Below are 14,937 nucleotides of genomic sequence, written 5' to 3'. Positions count from 1 at the left end.
GCAGCTCGAGTTCTTACCAGAACCAGGAAGTATGACCATATTAGCCCAGTTCTGTCAAAACTGCACTGGCTCCCTATTAAACATTGCATAAATTTTTAAATATTGCTGATTACTTTCAAAGCACTAAATGGTTTAGCTCCGCAGTACTTGAGCAAGCTCTTAACGCATTATAGTCCGTCACGTCTATTGCGATCTCAAAATTCCGGCCAGTTACTAATACCTAGAATATCAAAATCGACTGCTGGCGGTAGATCTTTTTCCTATTTAGCACCAAAACTCTGGAACAGTCTTCCTATCATTGTCCGGGAAGCAGACACACTCTGTCAGTTCAAAGCCAGATTAAAGACACATCTCTTTGACCTAGCATTCACATAATACATTATAGACTTCTATAATTCAGTGTTAGGCTGCATAGATTAGGTCAGCCAGAACCAGGAACACTTCCCATAAATCCTGATGTACTCGTTACATCATGAGAAGAATGGCATCTACGCTAATTTTAGTGTCTGTGTTTATCCCGAGGTTTTCCTGCAGCCTGCTGGATCCAGGCCGTATCCAGATCTGACGAAGGACCTTCGCCTGGACCGATGACAACGCAGTGCTGAAGTGCCAACTAGTCTCTCCCTATGGAGGATCCCACTACCACTATACAGATAAGGCGTTGTCGGGAAAATTTCGTTTTGCGTTCCTACCCCAAATCAACAAAATAAAATAAAATTATTTATCAAAATTTATAAGGAAAGACAAGTACTTGTTTAGGCTTGGCTTGTAGGGAATTCCAAACCTGCGTATTTTCAAATGCACATAACTATAGAACCCATTCTAAATGCGCATGTGAACGCCATCAGCGTTTCTCACAGGTTCGCGTTTAAAGTCTGTGTAAAGGGAATGGTGTCGTCTTAGCGGCCCCTAATTTAATAACAAATTATCGTTGCGACGGAAGCAAATCAATCAAAACTAACTTTAGATGGAAAATAACTTAACTCTGCTATAAAGCCAAAACAATATCTGTTACTTTAAATTATACGCTTATCTCTGTGAAGCTGCTTTGAAACAATCTATGTTGTTAAAAGCGCTATATAAATGAAGATGACTTGACTTGACTTGACTTGAGAGGCTAACGGTCACACCTAGGAGCGAGAAGAACGCCTTCCATACCCTGGAGATGAATTGAGGCCCCCTATCAGACACAATGTCCTCTGGAATTCCGTAAACTCTGAAAATGTGGTTGAACATCGGCAGTCTGTATGGCAGTGGGAAGTCCCTTTTAAGGGAATTAGACGGCATGACTTCATCTGTCGATGATTACTAGAATGCAGGTACAGTCATCTGAAGCAGGTAAGTCCGTTATGAAATCAACTCCTAGGTGTGACCAGGGTCTGTTGGGAACGGGCAGAGGATGGAGTTTGCCAGAGGGAAGATGACGAGGGCTCTTCGAGATGGCGCAATCCTTGCAACCTCTCACGTACCTTCTGACGTCCGCTGCCATGTTAGGCCACAAGAAGCGTTCTTTTAGCAGCGAGAGGGTCTCATTGACCCCTGGGTGGCCAGTGCCCAGTGACGTGTGAGAAGTGTGGATGAGAGGAGTGCGCCGTGTCCGGGTGATGTAGGTCAATCCTGGTGGGCAACCCGGCGGAGTGTTGGTGGAGACATTGAAGGAGGGCAGGGTCTCCTCAGCCTAGGTGATTGGACTTACAAACAGTTTCTTAGGCAGGATATGTTCAGACTCTTCTGTACTCTCTTCAGGACTATGGAGACGGGATAAAGCGTCCGTTTTGATATTCTTGGAACCAGGGATGTAGGAGATGGTAAAGTTGAAACGGGTAAAGAACAATGCCCATCTTGCTTGTCGTGGATTTAATCTCTTGGCGTCTTTGAGATACTGTAGATTCTTATGATCCGTCAACACCACGAATGGATGTTGTGCGTCTCCACTCCTCAAGAGCCAGCTTGACGGCTAACAGCTCCCTGTTGCCAATGTCGTAATTGACCTCCGCCGGGTTGAGTTTGCGGGAGAAGGCGGCGCATGGATGAAGTCTACTTGGGTTCCCCTGCTGCTGAGACAAAACCGCTCCCACTCCTGTGGTTGAGGCATCGATTTCCACGACGAAGGGCTTTTCTGGATCTGGATGAATCAGGAGGGGAGCGGAGGTGAAGGCTTCCTTGAGGGACTCGAAGGCTTGAGTGGCAGTAGGTGTCCAGGACAGAGACTTGGGCTTGTTGTGTAAGAGGTGAGTTAGTGGACTAGGCAAGGCAAGGCAAGGCAAGTTTATTTATATAGCACATTTTATACACAATGGCAATTCAAAGTGCTTTACATAGAAGAAATAAAAATAATAAAAATAAATAAGAATAATTAAAACAGTTTAGAAAAATAAAAAATAAAATACAGTACAGTACAGTCGGACGAACATTGGCACAGTGCTCATTCATTAAATGCATAGCTAAACAGATGTGTTTTGAGTCTGGATTTGAAAGTGACTATTGTAGGAGCACGTCTGATCTCCTCTGGAAGCTGGTTCCAGCTGCGGCTGGCATAATAGCTAAAAGCGGACTCGCCATGCTTTGAGTGAACCCTTGGTATTTCTAGCTGATTTGATCCTAGTGATCTGAGTGATCTGTTGGGTTTATATTCAGTGAGCATATCTGCAATGTATTGAGGTCCTAGGCCATTGAATGATTTATATACCAGTAATAATACTTTAAAATCAATCCTAAATCTAACTGGGAGCCTGAAAGACCTGAGGACTGGTGTGATATGTTCATATTTTCTGGTTCTGCTCAGAATCCTGGCGGCAGCGTTCTGTATGAGCTGCAACTGTCTTATGGTCTTTTTGGGAAGGCCAGTGAGGAGTCCATTACAATAATCCACCCTGCTGGTGATGAAAGCATGCACAAGTTTCTCTAAGCCTTGTCTGGAAACAAAGCATCTAATTCTTGCAATATTTTTCAGATGATAGTATGCTGATTTAGTTATTGCTTTGACATGACTACTGAAACTAAGGTCTGACTCTAGTGTCACACCAAGATTCCTGACTTGATTTTTAGTTGTTTGACCCCTAGAGTAAAGGTATGCATTCACCTTGAGAACTTCATCTTTGTTTACAAATGCAATGACTTTAGTTTTGTCTTTGTTTAACTGAAGAAAGTTTTGACACATCCAACTGTTGACTTCATTGATGCATTGGCACAGGGAGTCAATGGGGCTGTAATCGTTAGGCGATAGGGCTTAGTAAATCTGTGTGTCGTCTGCATAGCTGTGGTAAGCAATTTGGTTCTTTCTCATTATTTGGCTCATTGGGAGCATATACAGGTTTAACAGGAGTGGCACAAGAATTGAGCCTTGAGGGACTCCGCATGTCATGGATGTCCACTCAGACTTATGATCTCCTATACTCACATAATAACCTCTCCCATCAAAGTATGACCTGAACCATTTTAGGACTATCCCAGAAAGCCCCACCCAATTTTCCAGCCTGTCAAGAAGTATGTTATGATCGACAGTATCAAATGCAGCACTGCGGTCGAGTAGTACCAGCACTGATAATTTGCCTGAATCAGTATTTAAGCGAATATCATTTATTATCTTTATGAGCGCTGTCTCTGTGCTGTGGTGCGGTCGGAAACCAGATTGAAAATTGTCAAAGTATCCATTCGAGCATAAGAATTTGTTCAGCTGATTGAAGACAACTTTTTCAATGATCTTGCCTATGAAAGGAAGATTTGAGATCGGCCTATAGTTGCTTAATATGGTCTTATCCAGATTGTTCTTTTTCAGGAGGGGCTTGACAACTGCAGTTTTCAGGGAGTTTGGAAAACTCCCAGAGAGAAGTGAAGCATTTACCACTTCTACAAGATCTGCTTCTAAACTGTTTAACACACTTTTGAAAAATGATGTGGGAAGTGTGTCAAGAGCGCATGTTGATGTTTTAAGGTGCTGTACGGTTTCTTCCAAAATTTTGCCATCAATTTCTTTGAAGTCAGTTTTCTGCATTGTCTTTTCATATTTTGCACTGCTGTTGAGTTTCTCCAAGGTGCTTTTTGTCTGCCACTCTTCTTCCTGACTTTAACAGGAGCAATATCATCAAATACACTTTTAACATTTGAGTTAAAAGAATCAAGGAGAAAATCAACAGAGTCTGCAGATATGCTTGGTGTTAAGGATATACCCTTCATAAATAGTACACTAGTGTTCTCATTTACGCATCTCTTCTTGACAGACACAGATCTAGCTTCAGTGGCAGGAGAGATCAATATATCAAAGAAAATACAGAAATGATCAGACAGCGCTACATCCTTAATAACAATCAATGAAATGTTTAGACCCTTTCTGATAAGTAAATCTAGAGTGTGTCCACGATTGTGTGTGGGTCCATGTATATGCTGAGTCAGATCAAAAGTGTTTAAAACACTTTTGATTTCTTTTGCCATATTGTTTTCTGCACTATCTATGTGGATGTTAAAATCTCCAGCAATGGCAAAACAGTCAAACTCTGAGGTAATTGTTGATAACAGTTCTGTAAAATCCTCAGCAAATGCTGGAGAGTATTTTGGAGGCCTGTAAATAATGATAAGTAAAATGCTTGGAGCACCTTTTAACACAATACCCAGATATTCGAAAGACAAGTAATTCCCAAATGATATTTGCTTACATTGATAGATATCTTTAAAAAGAGCAGCTAGAACCCCACCTCTCTTAACAGCTCTGCAGACACTCAGAAAAGTAAAGTTAGGAGGGGCTGCTTTATTGAGGACTGTTGCACTGCAGCTGTCTTCTAGCCAGGTTTCATTTAGAAGCATAAAATCCAGATTGTTTGTGGTTAAGTCGTTGACTAGAAGTGATTTATTTTTAAGTGAGCGGATGTTAAAGAGTGCTAACTTAACAGACTTACTTTTCCCCACAGCAATCTTAGTTTGACGTGTAATAGGCACCAGATTAGTTAGGTTTGCTGTACGACTATTGAAGGCCTTTTACTTTCTATCTTGTAATAGAACAGCAATAGAGAAAGATACAGGCACACTGGGTTCCCGCTTGTTCTGTAAACATTTGAGAAAGATACTGTTATCACAACGGGGACCCGACACATATCACTGAGAGCTGGTATCAGTTGTTTTTGGTTCACCTCGAGCAGATGGTGTGAGGGTGTGGGCCCTGGCGTTGTGGCAGAGACCGAAGAGCTCTCACAGGAGGGGGAGGGCGAGCTGGGCCCGCAGGCTTTGGTGCGGGCTTTGGTGCGGGTGATTGAGGTGCCTGTCTTTTTTTGGTTGGTATCTGGGGGCTTGAAGCAAAAGAGTGGGATAGTCTGGTTCCAGCATACACCAGTTCTTCCATTTTCTGTGAGAAGCACAGAAGTGGCGATGCTGGGGAGAGGGAAAAAGTGTCTGGTGAAAGGGGCTGTTGCTCTGGTGTTATCGGAGGATGTAATATGCTGTCTTGGCTTCCCTGGCTGTTTTTCAGGAAGTCGTCCTTGGGTGCTGAATCTTCAAGCAGTTCTGATATGTCTGTCTGTGATGAGCTCTGTGGGCAGGGCTCAGCTGAGATTGTGTCCGTGAGCAGAGGTTGTTGTGGCGGAGTGGTATTACCATGTCCATTTTGCTGCTGAAGTGAAGTCCCGTGGTCATTCATACTGTGTCCAGGTGTGTGTGTGCCGTTCAGATTGAGTGGATTGGCACAAACTGCAGAAGGATGATTGAGGGAGAAGTAGATATTGTCCTTTAACACTCTTGAACCAAGTTTGTTTGGGTGATGGCCATCCCGATGAAACAGTTGTCTCTGACTCCAGAAAAGATTGAAATTGTCAATGAAGTTCACTCCTTTTATATTGCAGATTTTTTGCAGCCATGTATTAAGCCCAAGCAACCGTGAAAATCTGTTTGTTGCTCTTGCTGGGAGTGGTCCACTGATGAATGTTTGAACTTTCAGTCTTTTAAGTGTTTCAAAAAGTTCATGGAAATCCTTCTTAAGGAGTTCTGACTGCTCTTTGTGAATATCATTCTTCCCCACATTAATGATGAGTCGATTTGCAGTCTTATGTTTCATCAGAATGTTCTGAAGTTCCCTGTTTACATCAGAAGTTGTTGCTTGTGGAAGGCAGCACGTAGTTGTATCCCTGCTGCTAATGTTTCTGATTATGGAGTCCCCCACTATCAGAGTCCTGGGCTCGGCTGTGCTCTGAGCTGAGTGCTGCTGTCTGCTCGACCTTGAGCGCCAGTTAGCATCAGTGTTAGCTACTGGCCCATTCAGTCTGTGTTCGATCACATTCATCACGTTTGGGGATTCCTCATTTACATTCCTTAGTACTTCAAATCTGTTCTCAAGATGTATAGGCGGTGGTAGGAGACCAGTGTTTGCAATCCTTGTCAGAGCTGTATCTGGGGTAGAAGATGCTACTGCGGCAATATGTGATGCTCGTGACAATCTGATGTCTCGAGTGCCTTTGGGTCTCGCTCCCTGTTTGTGCCATTGATTAGTAAGTCAATCGGCTTGTTTCTCTACCTGTCGAGGAGCACTAGTTTCATGGGACTCACCGGTATTCTGAGGGTGTCCATGACGAAGCTCTGTTGTGTGCTCCGTCTGGTTTGGTGGTCCCGTAAGTAACTTTGTTTCAAGAACTGCAATCCTTTGTAAAAGTCTGTGGCAGTTAGTGCAGCAAGTAGATTCCAGAAGAGGCATTTTCTCTCTTATCCTTGAGGCAGTTGTGTTTTCCTTTCCCGGAATGTAAGCTGGTCGGGTAAAAGAATTCTTAGTTTTTGTAGTAATCCAAATGTTGTCGTATGAGCACTGTGCTGATTTGCTGAAGTAAAAATTAGGTGATAAAAGGAAATAAAATAAAGGAAATAAAATATAAAAAAAATTGGAGATAAAATGTAAAAGCGATAGAGCAAAGCGCGGAGCAGTAAGCAAGAGCGTCCGAACAGTAGCTGAGCAGGAAGTGGTACCTAGAGATGGGACTAGAGATGGTGCTGTAGTTCCGGATGAAACGGCGGTAGAAATTGGAGAATCCGAGGAATCGTTGGAGTTCTTTGGTGGTGGTAGGTATGGGGCAGTTGTGGATGGCTTCCACCTTCCCCTCGTCCATCCGGATGCCACTGCTATCGATGTTATACCCAAGGAACTGCACTGAGGGTTGGTGGAAAGAGCACTTTTCTGCCTTCAAAAACAACTGGAAATCCCTCAGGCGTTTCAGGACCTCCGCAACGTGGTGGTGATGTTCGGCCATACTCCGGGAGTAAATCAGGATATCATCTATGTAGACCAAAACTGACTTGTGGAGGAACTCCCGGAGTACTTCATGGATGAAGTCCTGGAATACGGAGGGGGCGTTGGCCAATCCATAAGGCATGACGAGGTACTTATAGTGTCCAGTAGGGGTCACAAAGGCCGTCTTCCATTCGTCCCCCTCACGTATCCGAATGAGATTGTATGCGCTGCGGAGTTCCAACTTGGAGAAAACAGTGGCACCTCGGAGATGTTCTAGTGCAGCGGGGACGAGAGGAAGGGGATAACGGAATTTGACGGTGATCCGGTTAAGTGCACGGTAATCTATACAGGGCCGCAAGCCTCCATCCTTCTTTGCCACGAAAAAGAAACTGGAAGCAGCAGGGGACGTAGACGGATGGATGTAACCTTGTTCCAGAGCTTCTTTGATGTATTCCTCCATGGCCTTCTCCTCCGGATGTGACAGAGGGTAAATCTTACCACGGGGCACTGGCTCACCCTGAAGCAGATCGATGGCACAGTCCCATGGCCGATGTGGAGGCAGCTTGGAGGCTCGCTGAGGACAGAAGACATCACTGAAGTGGGCATAACAAGGAGGAATATCCACGGAACGTTTCTCCACTGGGCTTTCGATGGAAGTAGAGCAAAGGGGCAGCTCCTTGGAACGAGGAAGTTGGAACCGGAAGTGCAGGAAAACAGTTCGGGAAACAGCTATTGCCCCACTTCAGGATTTCACCGGTCCTCCAGGAGATGATGGGAATGTGGGATTGCTCCAACCATGGCCGCCCCAGAATCACATCAGCGGTGGATTCCTCCAGAACCAGTAAAAGTTGTTGTTCCACATGTAGGGCTCCAACTTGAAGCTGAATAGGTCCAGCACTGAAACTCACCCGTTTCCGACTGAGAGGTCTGCCAGTTATCGAGTTGACTTGGTAGATGGATTTCGTGGCAGTAGATTTGAGCTTGAGCTGACGGCAGAGTGCGCCGGAGATGAAATTGCCTGCAGAGCCCGAGTCAAATAGGGCGAAGACTGGAATAGCAACATCGGCAGTAATTAATTTCACAAAAGTAGTGAGTTCTATCGAAGGAACTATAGCACTCACCATAGGACGAGGAGGACGAATGGGACATCTTGAGATGAAGTGTTCGGAGGAACCACAATATAGGCAAAGATTCAGTGTTATCCGTCTCTGACGTTCAGCGCGAGACAACCGTGTGCTATCCAGCTGCATGGGTTCGTGGACTGGTTCTGAAGGGCTGATGGACTCAGGTCGGCGGAGGGATGGAAGAGTGAGTGGCTGGTCTTGGTGCTCTTCGAGACACGACTGCATACGAGTGGCGAAGCGTGTGGAGAGTTGGATGAAGCGTTCAAGCCCGATGGAATCCTCGTATGCAGCGAGATGCAACCGCACTCGAGGATTTAAACCTTGATGATAAGTGGTGATCAGGGCTTGTTCATTCCACCCACTAGCAGCAGCTAATGTACGAAATTGTAGGGCATATTCACTCACAGACATGGTATTTTGCTTCAACTGATACAGTCGTTCTCCAATCGATGAATCCCAGGTGAGCGTTCCGAAAACTTCCTTGAAGTGAGTAAAGAAACTGGAGATCGTCTGGACAATGTCACTTTTCTGTGACCAGAGTGATTCGGCCCAACGTAGCGCCTTACCGTTCAACTGTGATATCACGAACGCTACCTTTGAGAGGTCGTTCGGATACAAGTGCGGTTGCATCTCCAAGACCAGCGAACATTGCAAGATGAACCCGTTGCAATCCTCCGCCGATCCTGACAAGGGCGCCGGTCAGGCCATGGGACTGGCTATTACCGGTGGTGAAGAAGTGACGATGTTTACGGAAGTGGATGCAAGAGGGGTGCTGGTGGAACTGGGGGAAGTGCCTGACGGAGATCATCCGCGATGTCATCGAAAGAATCCGGGGTGCTCATGCTGGTGTGCGATGGTGGGGTCCGGTATTCTGTTATAAAAAAGAGGGAACAGACACACGTATGCAGGTAATATGAGTTTATTTGAACAACCAGATGAGTGAACGGCAGTGCAGGTGAAGGTAAGTAGGTGAGTATAATTCCAGCTCGTGTAGACTTGAATGACTCAGTTCATTTTCTTTGTAGATGGAGATCGGATGAAGACACACAGGAATGGATCAGACTCTGGAGGACACACTGGAGACAAGGAACAACGAAGAAGACTTGGAGAGATCACAGGGGAACAGGTAAACAGCTTTGGGTCCTAAAGGTAAGCACAGCATTAGCGTCTTGATGCAAACGATACCGGACAATGACTGAGAGTGAGAGTGGGGTTTAAGTGCTGGAGGTAATTGCTGAATTGATGATGTGCAGGTGCGTGTGATCAGTACTCAGGAGAGGGAGTGCGCTGTGATTGAGTGAGGGTGGAGTCTGGCGTGATTGTAACAGCAGAGCAATTAAGACTATTAATTGAGCTATTTTTTATTATATTTTTCATATAATACCTCAAAGGTCAAGACCTCTACAGTCATTCCAGTAGCTAAAAACAATGATCCAGTAGCACTAAATGATCAGTTGCTCTGATTTCCTTAGTAATGAAGAGTTTTGAAAGATTGCTGAAAAAAGGAGCCTTTTTTAGAAAGGTACAAAATTCCCTTGACCCTCTTCAGTTTGCTTTTAGGGCCAGATGTGGAGTAGAGGATGCTATGGCCACTCTGTTGAATTTGGTACTTAAGCATTTAGAAGGAAGTAAGACTCAAGCTAGAATTTTATTTGTTGATGTCTCATCTGCTTTTAATACGATAAATCCTCACATTTTAGTCAAGAAGCTTTTGAGCTTTGGTTTTGATTTTAGTATCATTGGTTGGATCCTTGACTTTTTAACTGACCGATTCCAGAGAGTAAGGGTGAATGAGTGTTTGTCAGAGGCTTTGTCTTCATCCACAGGGTCCCCTCAGGGTTGTGTCCTTTCTCCACTCCTGTATATTGATGATTGCAGGAATGACAATACACTTATTGTAAAATTGTCAGACAATTCAGCTATTGTCAGCCTCCTCCGTGCTGAAGAAAATGACCATGGCCCTGTAGTAGATAGGTAGTCTCAGCCTCAGACTTCACGCCCACGGAACGTTGGCTAAATGTCTGATGCATATGGTACACTTAACTGGAAACACTTCAGGAATGTCGAAGTCGTCATCTGATTGGTTGAATTTTATCGGATTTCCGGGGGGCGCGAGTGTCGCGTTTATTTTCGGTCAGCCGGGAAACAAAGCGCAGACGTGTGATTGCGGAAGAAAAACTGTTGTGTTTACATGAGTGACAATGAGCATTTATCAAGATCAGCTAAACGTAGGATTCTCAAAAGTATGCGAGGTTCACGGCATAGACTCTTTAAGAGATGTCCAGGAGTTTTGTTTGAGGCACTTAGTGGAGACAAAAAGAGATATTTTAGCCTGTTTGCCGACGGGATTTGGGAAGAGTATTATTTTCCAAGCCTGGCCGACCCTTTGTCAGCATTTAGAAGGATTCCCAGCAGATCCAATTTTACTAGATGTGTGTCCCCTCCTATCTATTATGGAAGATCAAGTGAAGTACCTAACTGAGAAGGGGATATCAGCCGCGTTTGCGGGCAAACATGGAACAACAGACGCTGACATCGCAGCTGGCCAATTCAGTATTGTGTTCGGTTCTCCAGAATTGCTTGTGGGTGTTAAAAAGTGGAGAGATATGCTTCAAACAGATGTTTACCGCGAGCGTCTCATCGGTATGGCTGTTGATGAAGTGCACACCATTGTTCTATGGTAAGTAATGGTATTCTTTATTTAAATCCTATTTGGTTGTAGTGGAAATGTGTGCATACTTAAACAAAACCCTTCTTGATTACTGTTGTCATTACATTTGTAGCTACTTGTAAACTTTGTCAGTTATTTATTGTGGGTATCCATTCAACTACAGCTGTATTACATTTTTTTTTTCTCTTTGGCTCTCAACGAAGGCGGTCGCATTTTTCTTACCCTCCTCTCCCTTATCTCCCCTGCTTTGCTCCTCTCGTTTCGTTTAGTCTATTGTACTCTGAAGAGACTCTCTCCGCACTGCTCTCCAAACTTAGAAATTATGGATTTGATCAACTGGTCTCTCAACGCAATTGACACCATCTTCTCGAAGAGAAGCTTGGGTTCGGGGGAACCTGACTGCCCTGACGGAACGTTCGCAGCTGGCTACACGATGGACGCGTGGGAGAGGTGGCGGGTCGTGTGTCTGGCGCCTCTTTCCGTGGAGGACATTGAAGATATCTACCTATTCGGAACCATGATAACAGGTTTTCTGCTGTTTGGATTAGGCATTGCCCTGGTTTATCGAGGAATTAAGAAGACGGAGACAGCTGTCCAAAACCCCACAAGGCTGCCCGTCATGATTGAAGCAGTGGGCAGAGCTGTCAGCACTCAGACTGTGACTTTGGTGACTATGAACCAAAATATGGATAACATCATGGAGAAGCTCACAGCTTTGCAAAGGAAAATGGATCGTTTCGGAGACTAAGAGGGACCAGGAGCTGTGTAAATTGGAATGCGGCCACTCGTCCCGAGACCAAACAACCCCAATCTTATCTGCTTTTCGGCCCCCCTTAACCAGCACTGGCCTTGGCAGAGGCTGCTGCTGGAACAACGACTCCCCCGGATGAGCACTGCAGCGAGACGCTCTTGCGTTCCTTCCCCCACTCCCCACTGACACCTGCTGATTGTTGACTCTGTCTGGGACCTGATCAAGGTTGACTCCATGGCAACTGCTGTGTATCGCTATGACATCCTGCGGACTGAGGCACCTAGATTAGGATGCCAGGCGTAGCGACTCACCAGGCCTACACATACACAAACTCTTACATATATACAGATATGCAGTCACCCACCCCACCCCCCATCCCACGCCTTCAACGCTTTGTACCACCAGTCTGACAGGCGGGTCTGTGACCAGCGCCGAAATGGCTGCAGGACCGGATGGCTGCTTGCCTGTGCTGGGTTACCTCCACCCCCCACTCCCCTACCCTGTTGCAAGTCTTGTGTGTTCATGTTGTGTACTGATTATGTGCTAATGTTGCTGAGGTTTTTTACTGTTCCCAAACTGTACTCCTTACAGGAGCACAGTCTGGGGGTTGCCTTTTTTTCTCCTCACCTCTCCTCATGTTATACTGTATTTCTTTCCTCAATAACATTTCGCTGGTACTTGTGACTAGTGACAATAAAGGCTACTCTACATAGAATGTCCTTTTTATTAATTATATTATATTATATTATATTATGAAATGTCAGTGGTTATGTCATTATTTTATAAAAAATTTACATGACAGATAAATTATAAAAGGAAAACTGCATTGAATAAATACATGTTGATAATGAAATACATTATACTCACAACAACAAATATAATAACAAATGTTCTGTGTGTCTGTGTTGCAGGGGGGAACGCCATGGCAGTGATGCTCCATTCAGAAAGTGGTGTGGTTTGGTTGGTGAGCTCAGATCACTCCTGCCTATCTCCTTACCAGTGCTGGCCCTAACTGCTACAGCATCTTTGACAACACGCAAGAAAATAATGAAGCACTTAGGACTACAGAAGTGCTTAGAAGTTGTCAGAAGCCCTGATCGGAGCAACATCAGACTTGCAGTTAAAAAAGTGTCTTCTGATGTAACTAATACATTTTCTTGGCTTATCAATGAACTCATGGTAAAGGGCCCACAGACTGCACGTACTGTCATTTACTGCAAATCTATATCTGACTGTTCAATGCTGTTCCATGATGTGTTCCTTGCCTCCCTTGGACAAAGATCAGTTCACCCACCTGGCACTAGCAATGTGTCATCTAACAGAGTTGTTGACATGTTTCATTCAATGACATCAGACAATGTCAAAAACAACATAATTCAGACTCTCAGAGACCCTCAGTCTGTCCTCAGAGTGGTGATAGCAACGTCAGCTTTGGGCATGGGAGTTGATTTGAAAAATGTACAACACGTAGTTCAGTATGGGCCACCACAAGACATCGAATCATACATGCAAGCATTTGGGAGAGCAGGGAGAGATGGCTCTATGTCCCATTCCCTCATTCTTTACCATGGAAAGCAGCTTATAGGTATTTCAGAGAAAATGCGTGAGTATGTCAGTAATGTCGCTTCTTGCAGAAGAACACAACTAATGAACTTGTTTGATGGGGAGGTTGTACAGCCACTTGCAGTAAAGCATGCTTGTTGTGACAATTGTGCGAAAATGTGTCAGTGCAAGGAAAGTTGTGATGGTAATGCCAGTGACCTGGAACTTCTTGCTGCAAAGCCAATTGCACACAAAGTGAGAACTGTCAGCAATCATCAAAGGGAATCTCTCCGTCAGATGTTGATGGACAGGCTTGAGGGAGACGTGGATCATGGACTATGTGGAAAGATTTCAGTGTACCACACATTGCAGGAACGCTACTCAACAAAAGACCCAATGATTAATGAGACACTACAGTCATGTGAGACACTGTTTTGCATTGATGACATAATTGGCCAAGTTCATGTGTACGATTTCAATCATGCCAAGATCATTCTTGAAACTGTGATTTAGACTGAGGTTTTTGGAGACTGTGAATCAGACATGGACAGTAACAGTTTTGATGACAGTGTCAATGTCTTTGAATTTGATGCGATGTCATTACATGACTGAATTAAGTCTCAGTTATATGGCACATGTAAGAGACATTTGATTTCTTTAATGTTTATGTAAATATGAACTGCTTTATTTCATAACTGAATGTGTTGTGCTACTTGTAATTGTCAACATGCTATTTTTTGGTCAAAGTACAAACAATAAATATTCTTTGAATTACTGCATGTGTTGTTGAGAAAATGTCTTCAAGCATGAAACTGCACTACATTAATAGTTCAATATAAAAGTAAAGCTTAAAACATCAGTGTATATAAACATCTTTAATAAAATTCTGGACACGTTATATATTTGTGTATAAGTATTTATTACTTGTAAACATATCAATCAGAATTGCAATTGACATGTATTTGTATCATAAGTTAAGATTCAGCAACTTAAAAAAACAAACAAAAACTATTTACAGTTTTTACAATACAGTTGCTTTTTGTTTACAGTTCTTTTTTCTTTTTTTTTTATTATATTTACTGTAAATGTACAGCATGCTGCTCTTTACTCTTAAAGTAGCCAGAAGCTAAACTGCCCACTCAAAGAAATTAAAATGCAAAAACACAAACCAAAACAATTCTATGTGACCAGATCCAAAGTCTAGGTAACCTTTAATTGCTCTTAACATGATGTCTACATGTTCTAGGTCAGGATGTTTTTTTTTTGACCAATTGAAAGCGATGACATTTTCAAGCGATGACATGATGGGAATGCAGCATAACATCTACCAGGTGTGATTTTGTAGATTTCTTGTTGTTTTAGTACAGCGACCATTGCATCGATGTCTTCTTCCTTGGATGCCATTGTGTGTTTCCCAGACTCTGGACTTAGTTGAACATCATCATCAAAGTTATCCATTAACTGTCTCTGCCTTTGAAGTGTTCTACTGATTTGCTGCGCAGTTTGAAAATTCACATTTGCACCCAAATGTGAGATGGCATCCTTTGTGTAACGAACATAATGCTCGCAATTCAGATCCAATGCCACATTTTTGCCAGCACCCCCAGTACCATTTACAGTTCTGTTCCACATCATTCTGTGGGCCACT

The 14,937-nt window shown here is 43.8% G+C and overlaps 1 protein-coding gene across 1 annotated transcript in view; it reads left to right on the top strand.

Moving 5' to 3' along the window:
- The window catches only part of LOC308693607 (ATP-dependent helicase wrn-1-like), a 46,421-nt gene extending 32,357 nt beyond the window's left edge, over positions 1-14,064 (top strand). Inside the window, exon 2 of the mRNA XM_081370625.1 lies at positions 12,659-14,064. Within this exon, the coding sequence (XP_081226751.1) occupies positions 12,659-13,802 (1,144 nt within the window). The 3' untranslated portion in view covers positions 13,803-14,064. The remainder of the gene's footprint in view (positions 1-12,658) is intronic.
- Positions 14,065-14,937: the final 873 nt, after the last annotated feature.

The sequence above is a fragment of the Scardinius erythrophthalmus genome (genome assembly GCF_964197995.2).
Source record: "Scardinius erythrophthalmus genome assembly, chromosome: 7".
NCBI classification, from domain to species: Eukaryota; Metazoa; Chordata; class Actinopteri; order Cypriniformes; family Leuciscidae; genus Scardinius; species Scardinius erythrophthalmus.
This window is presented reverse-complemented; position numbering and strand designations above follow the sequence as displayed.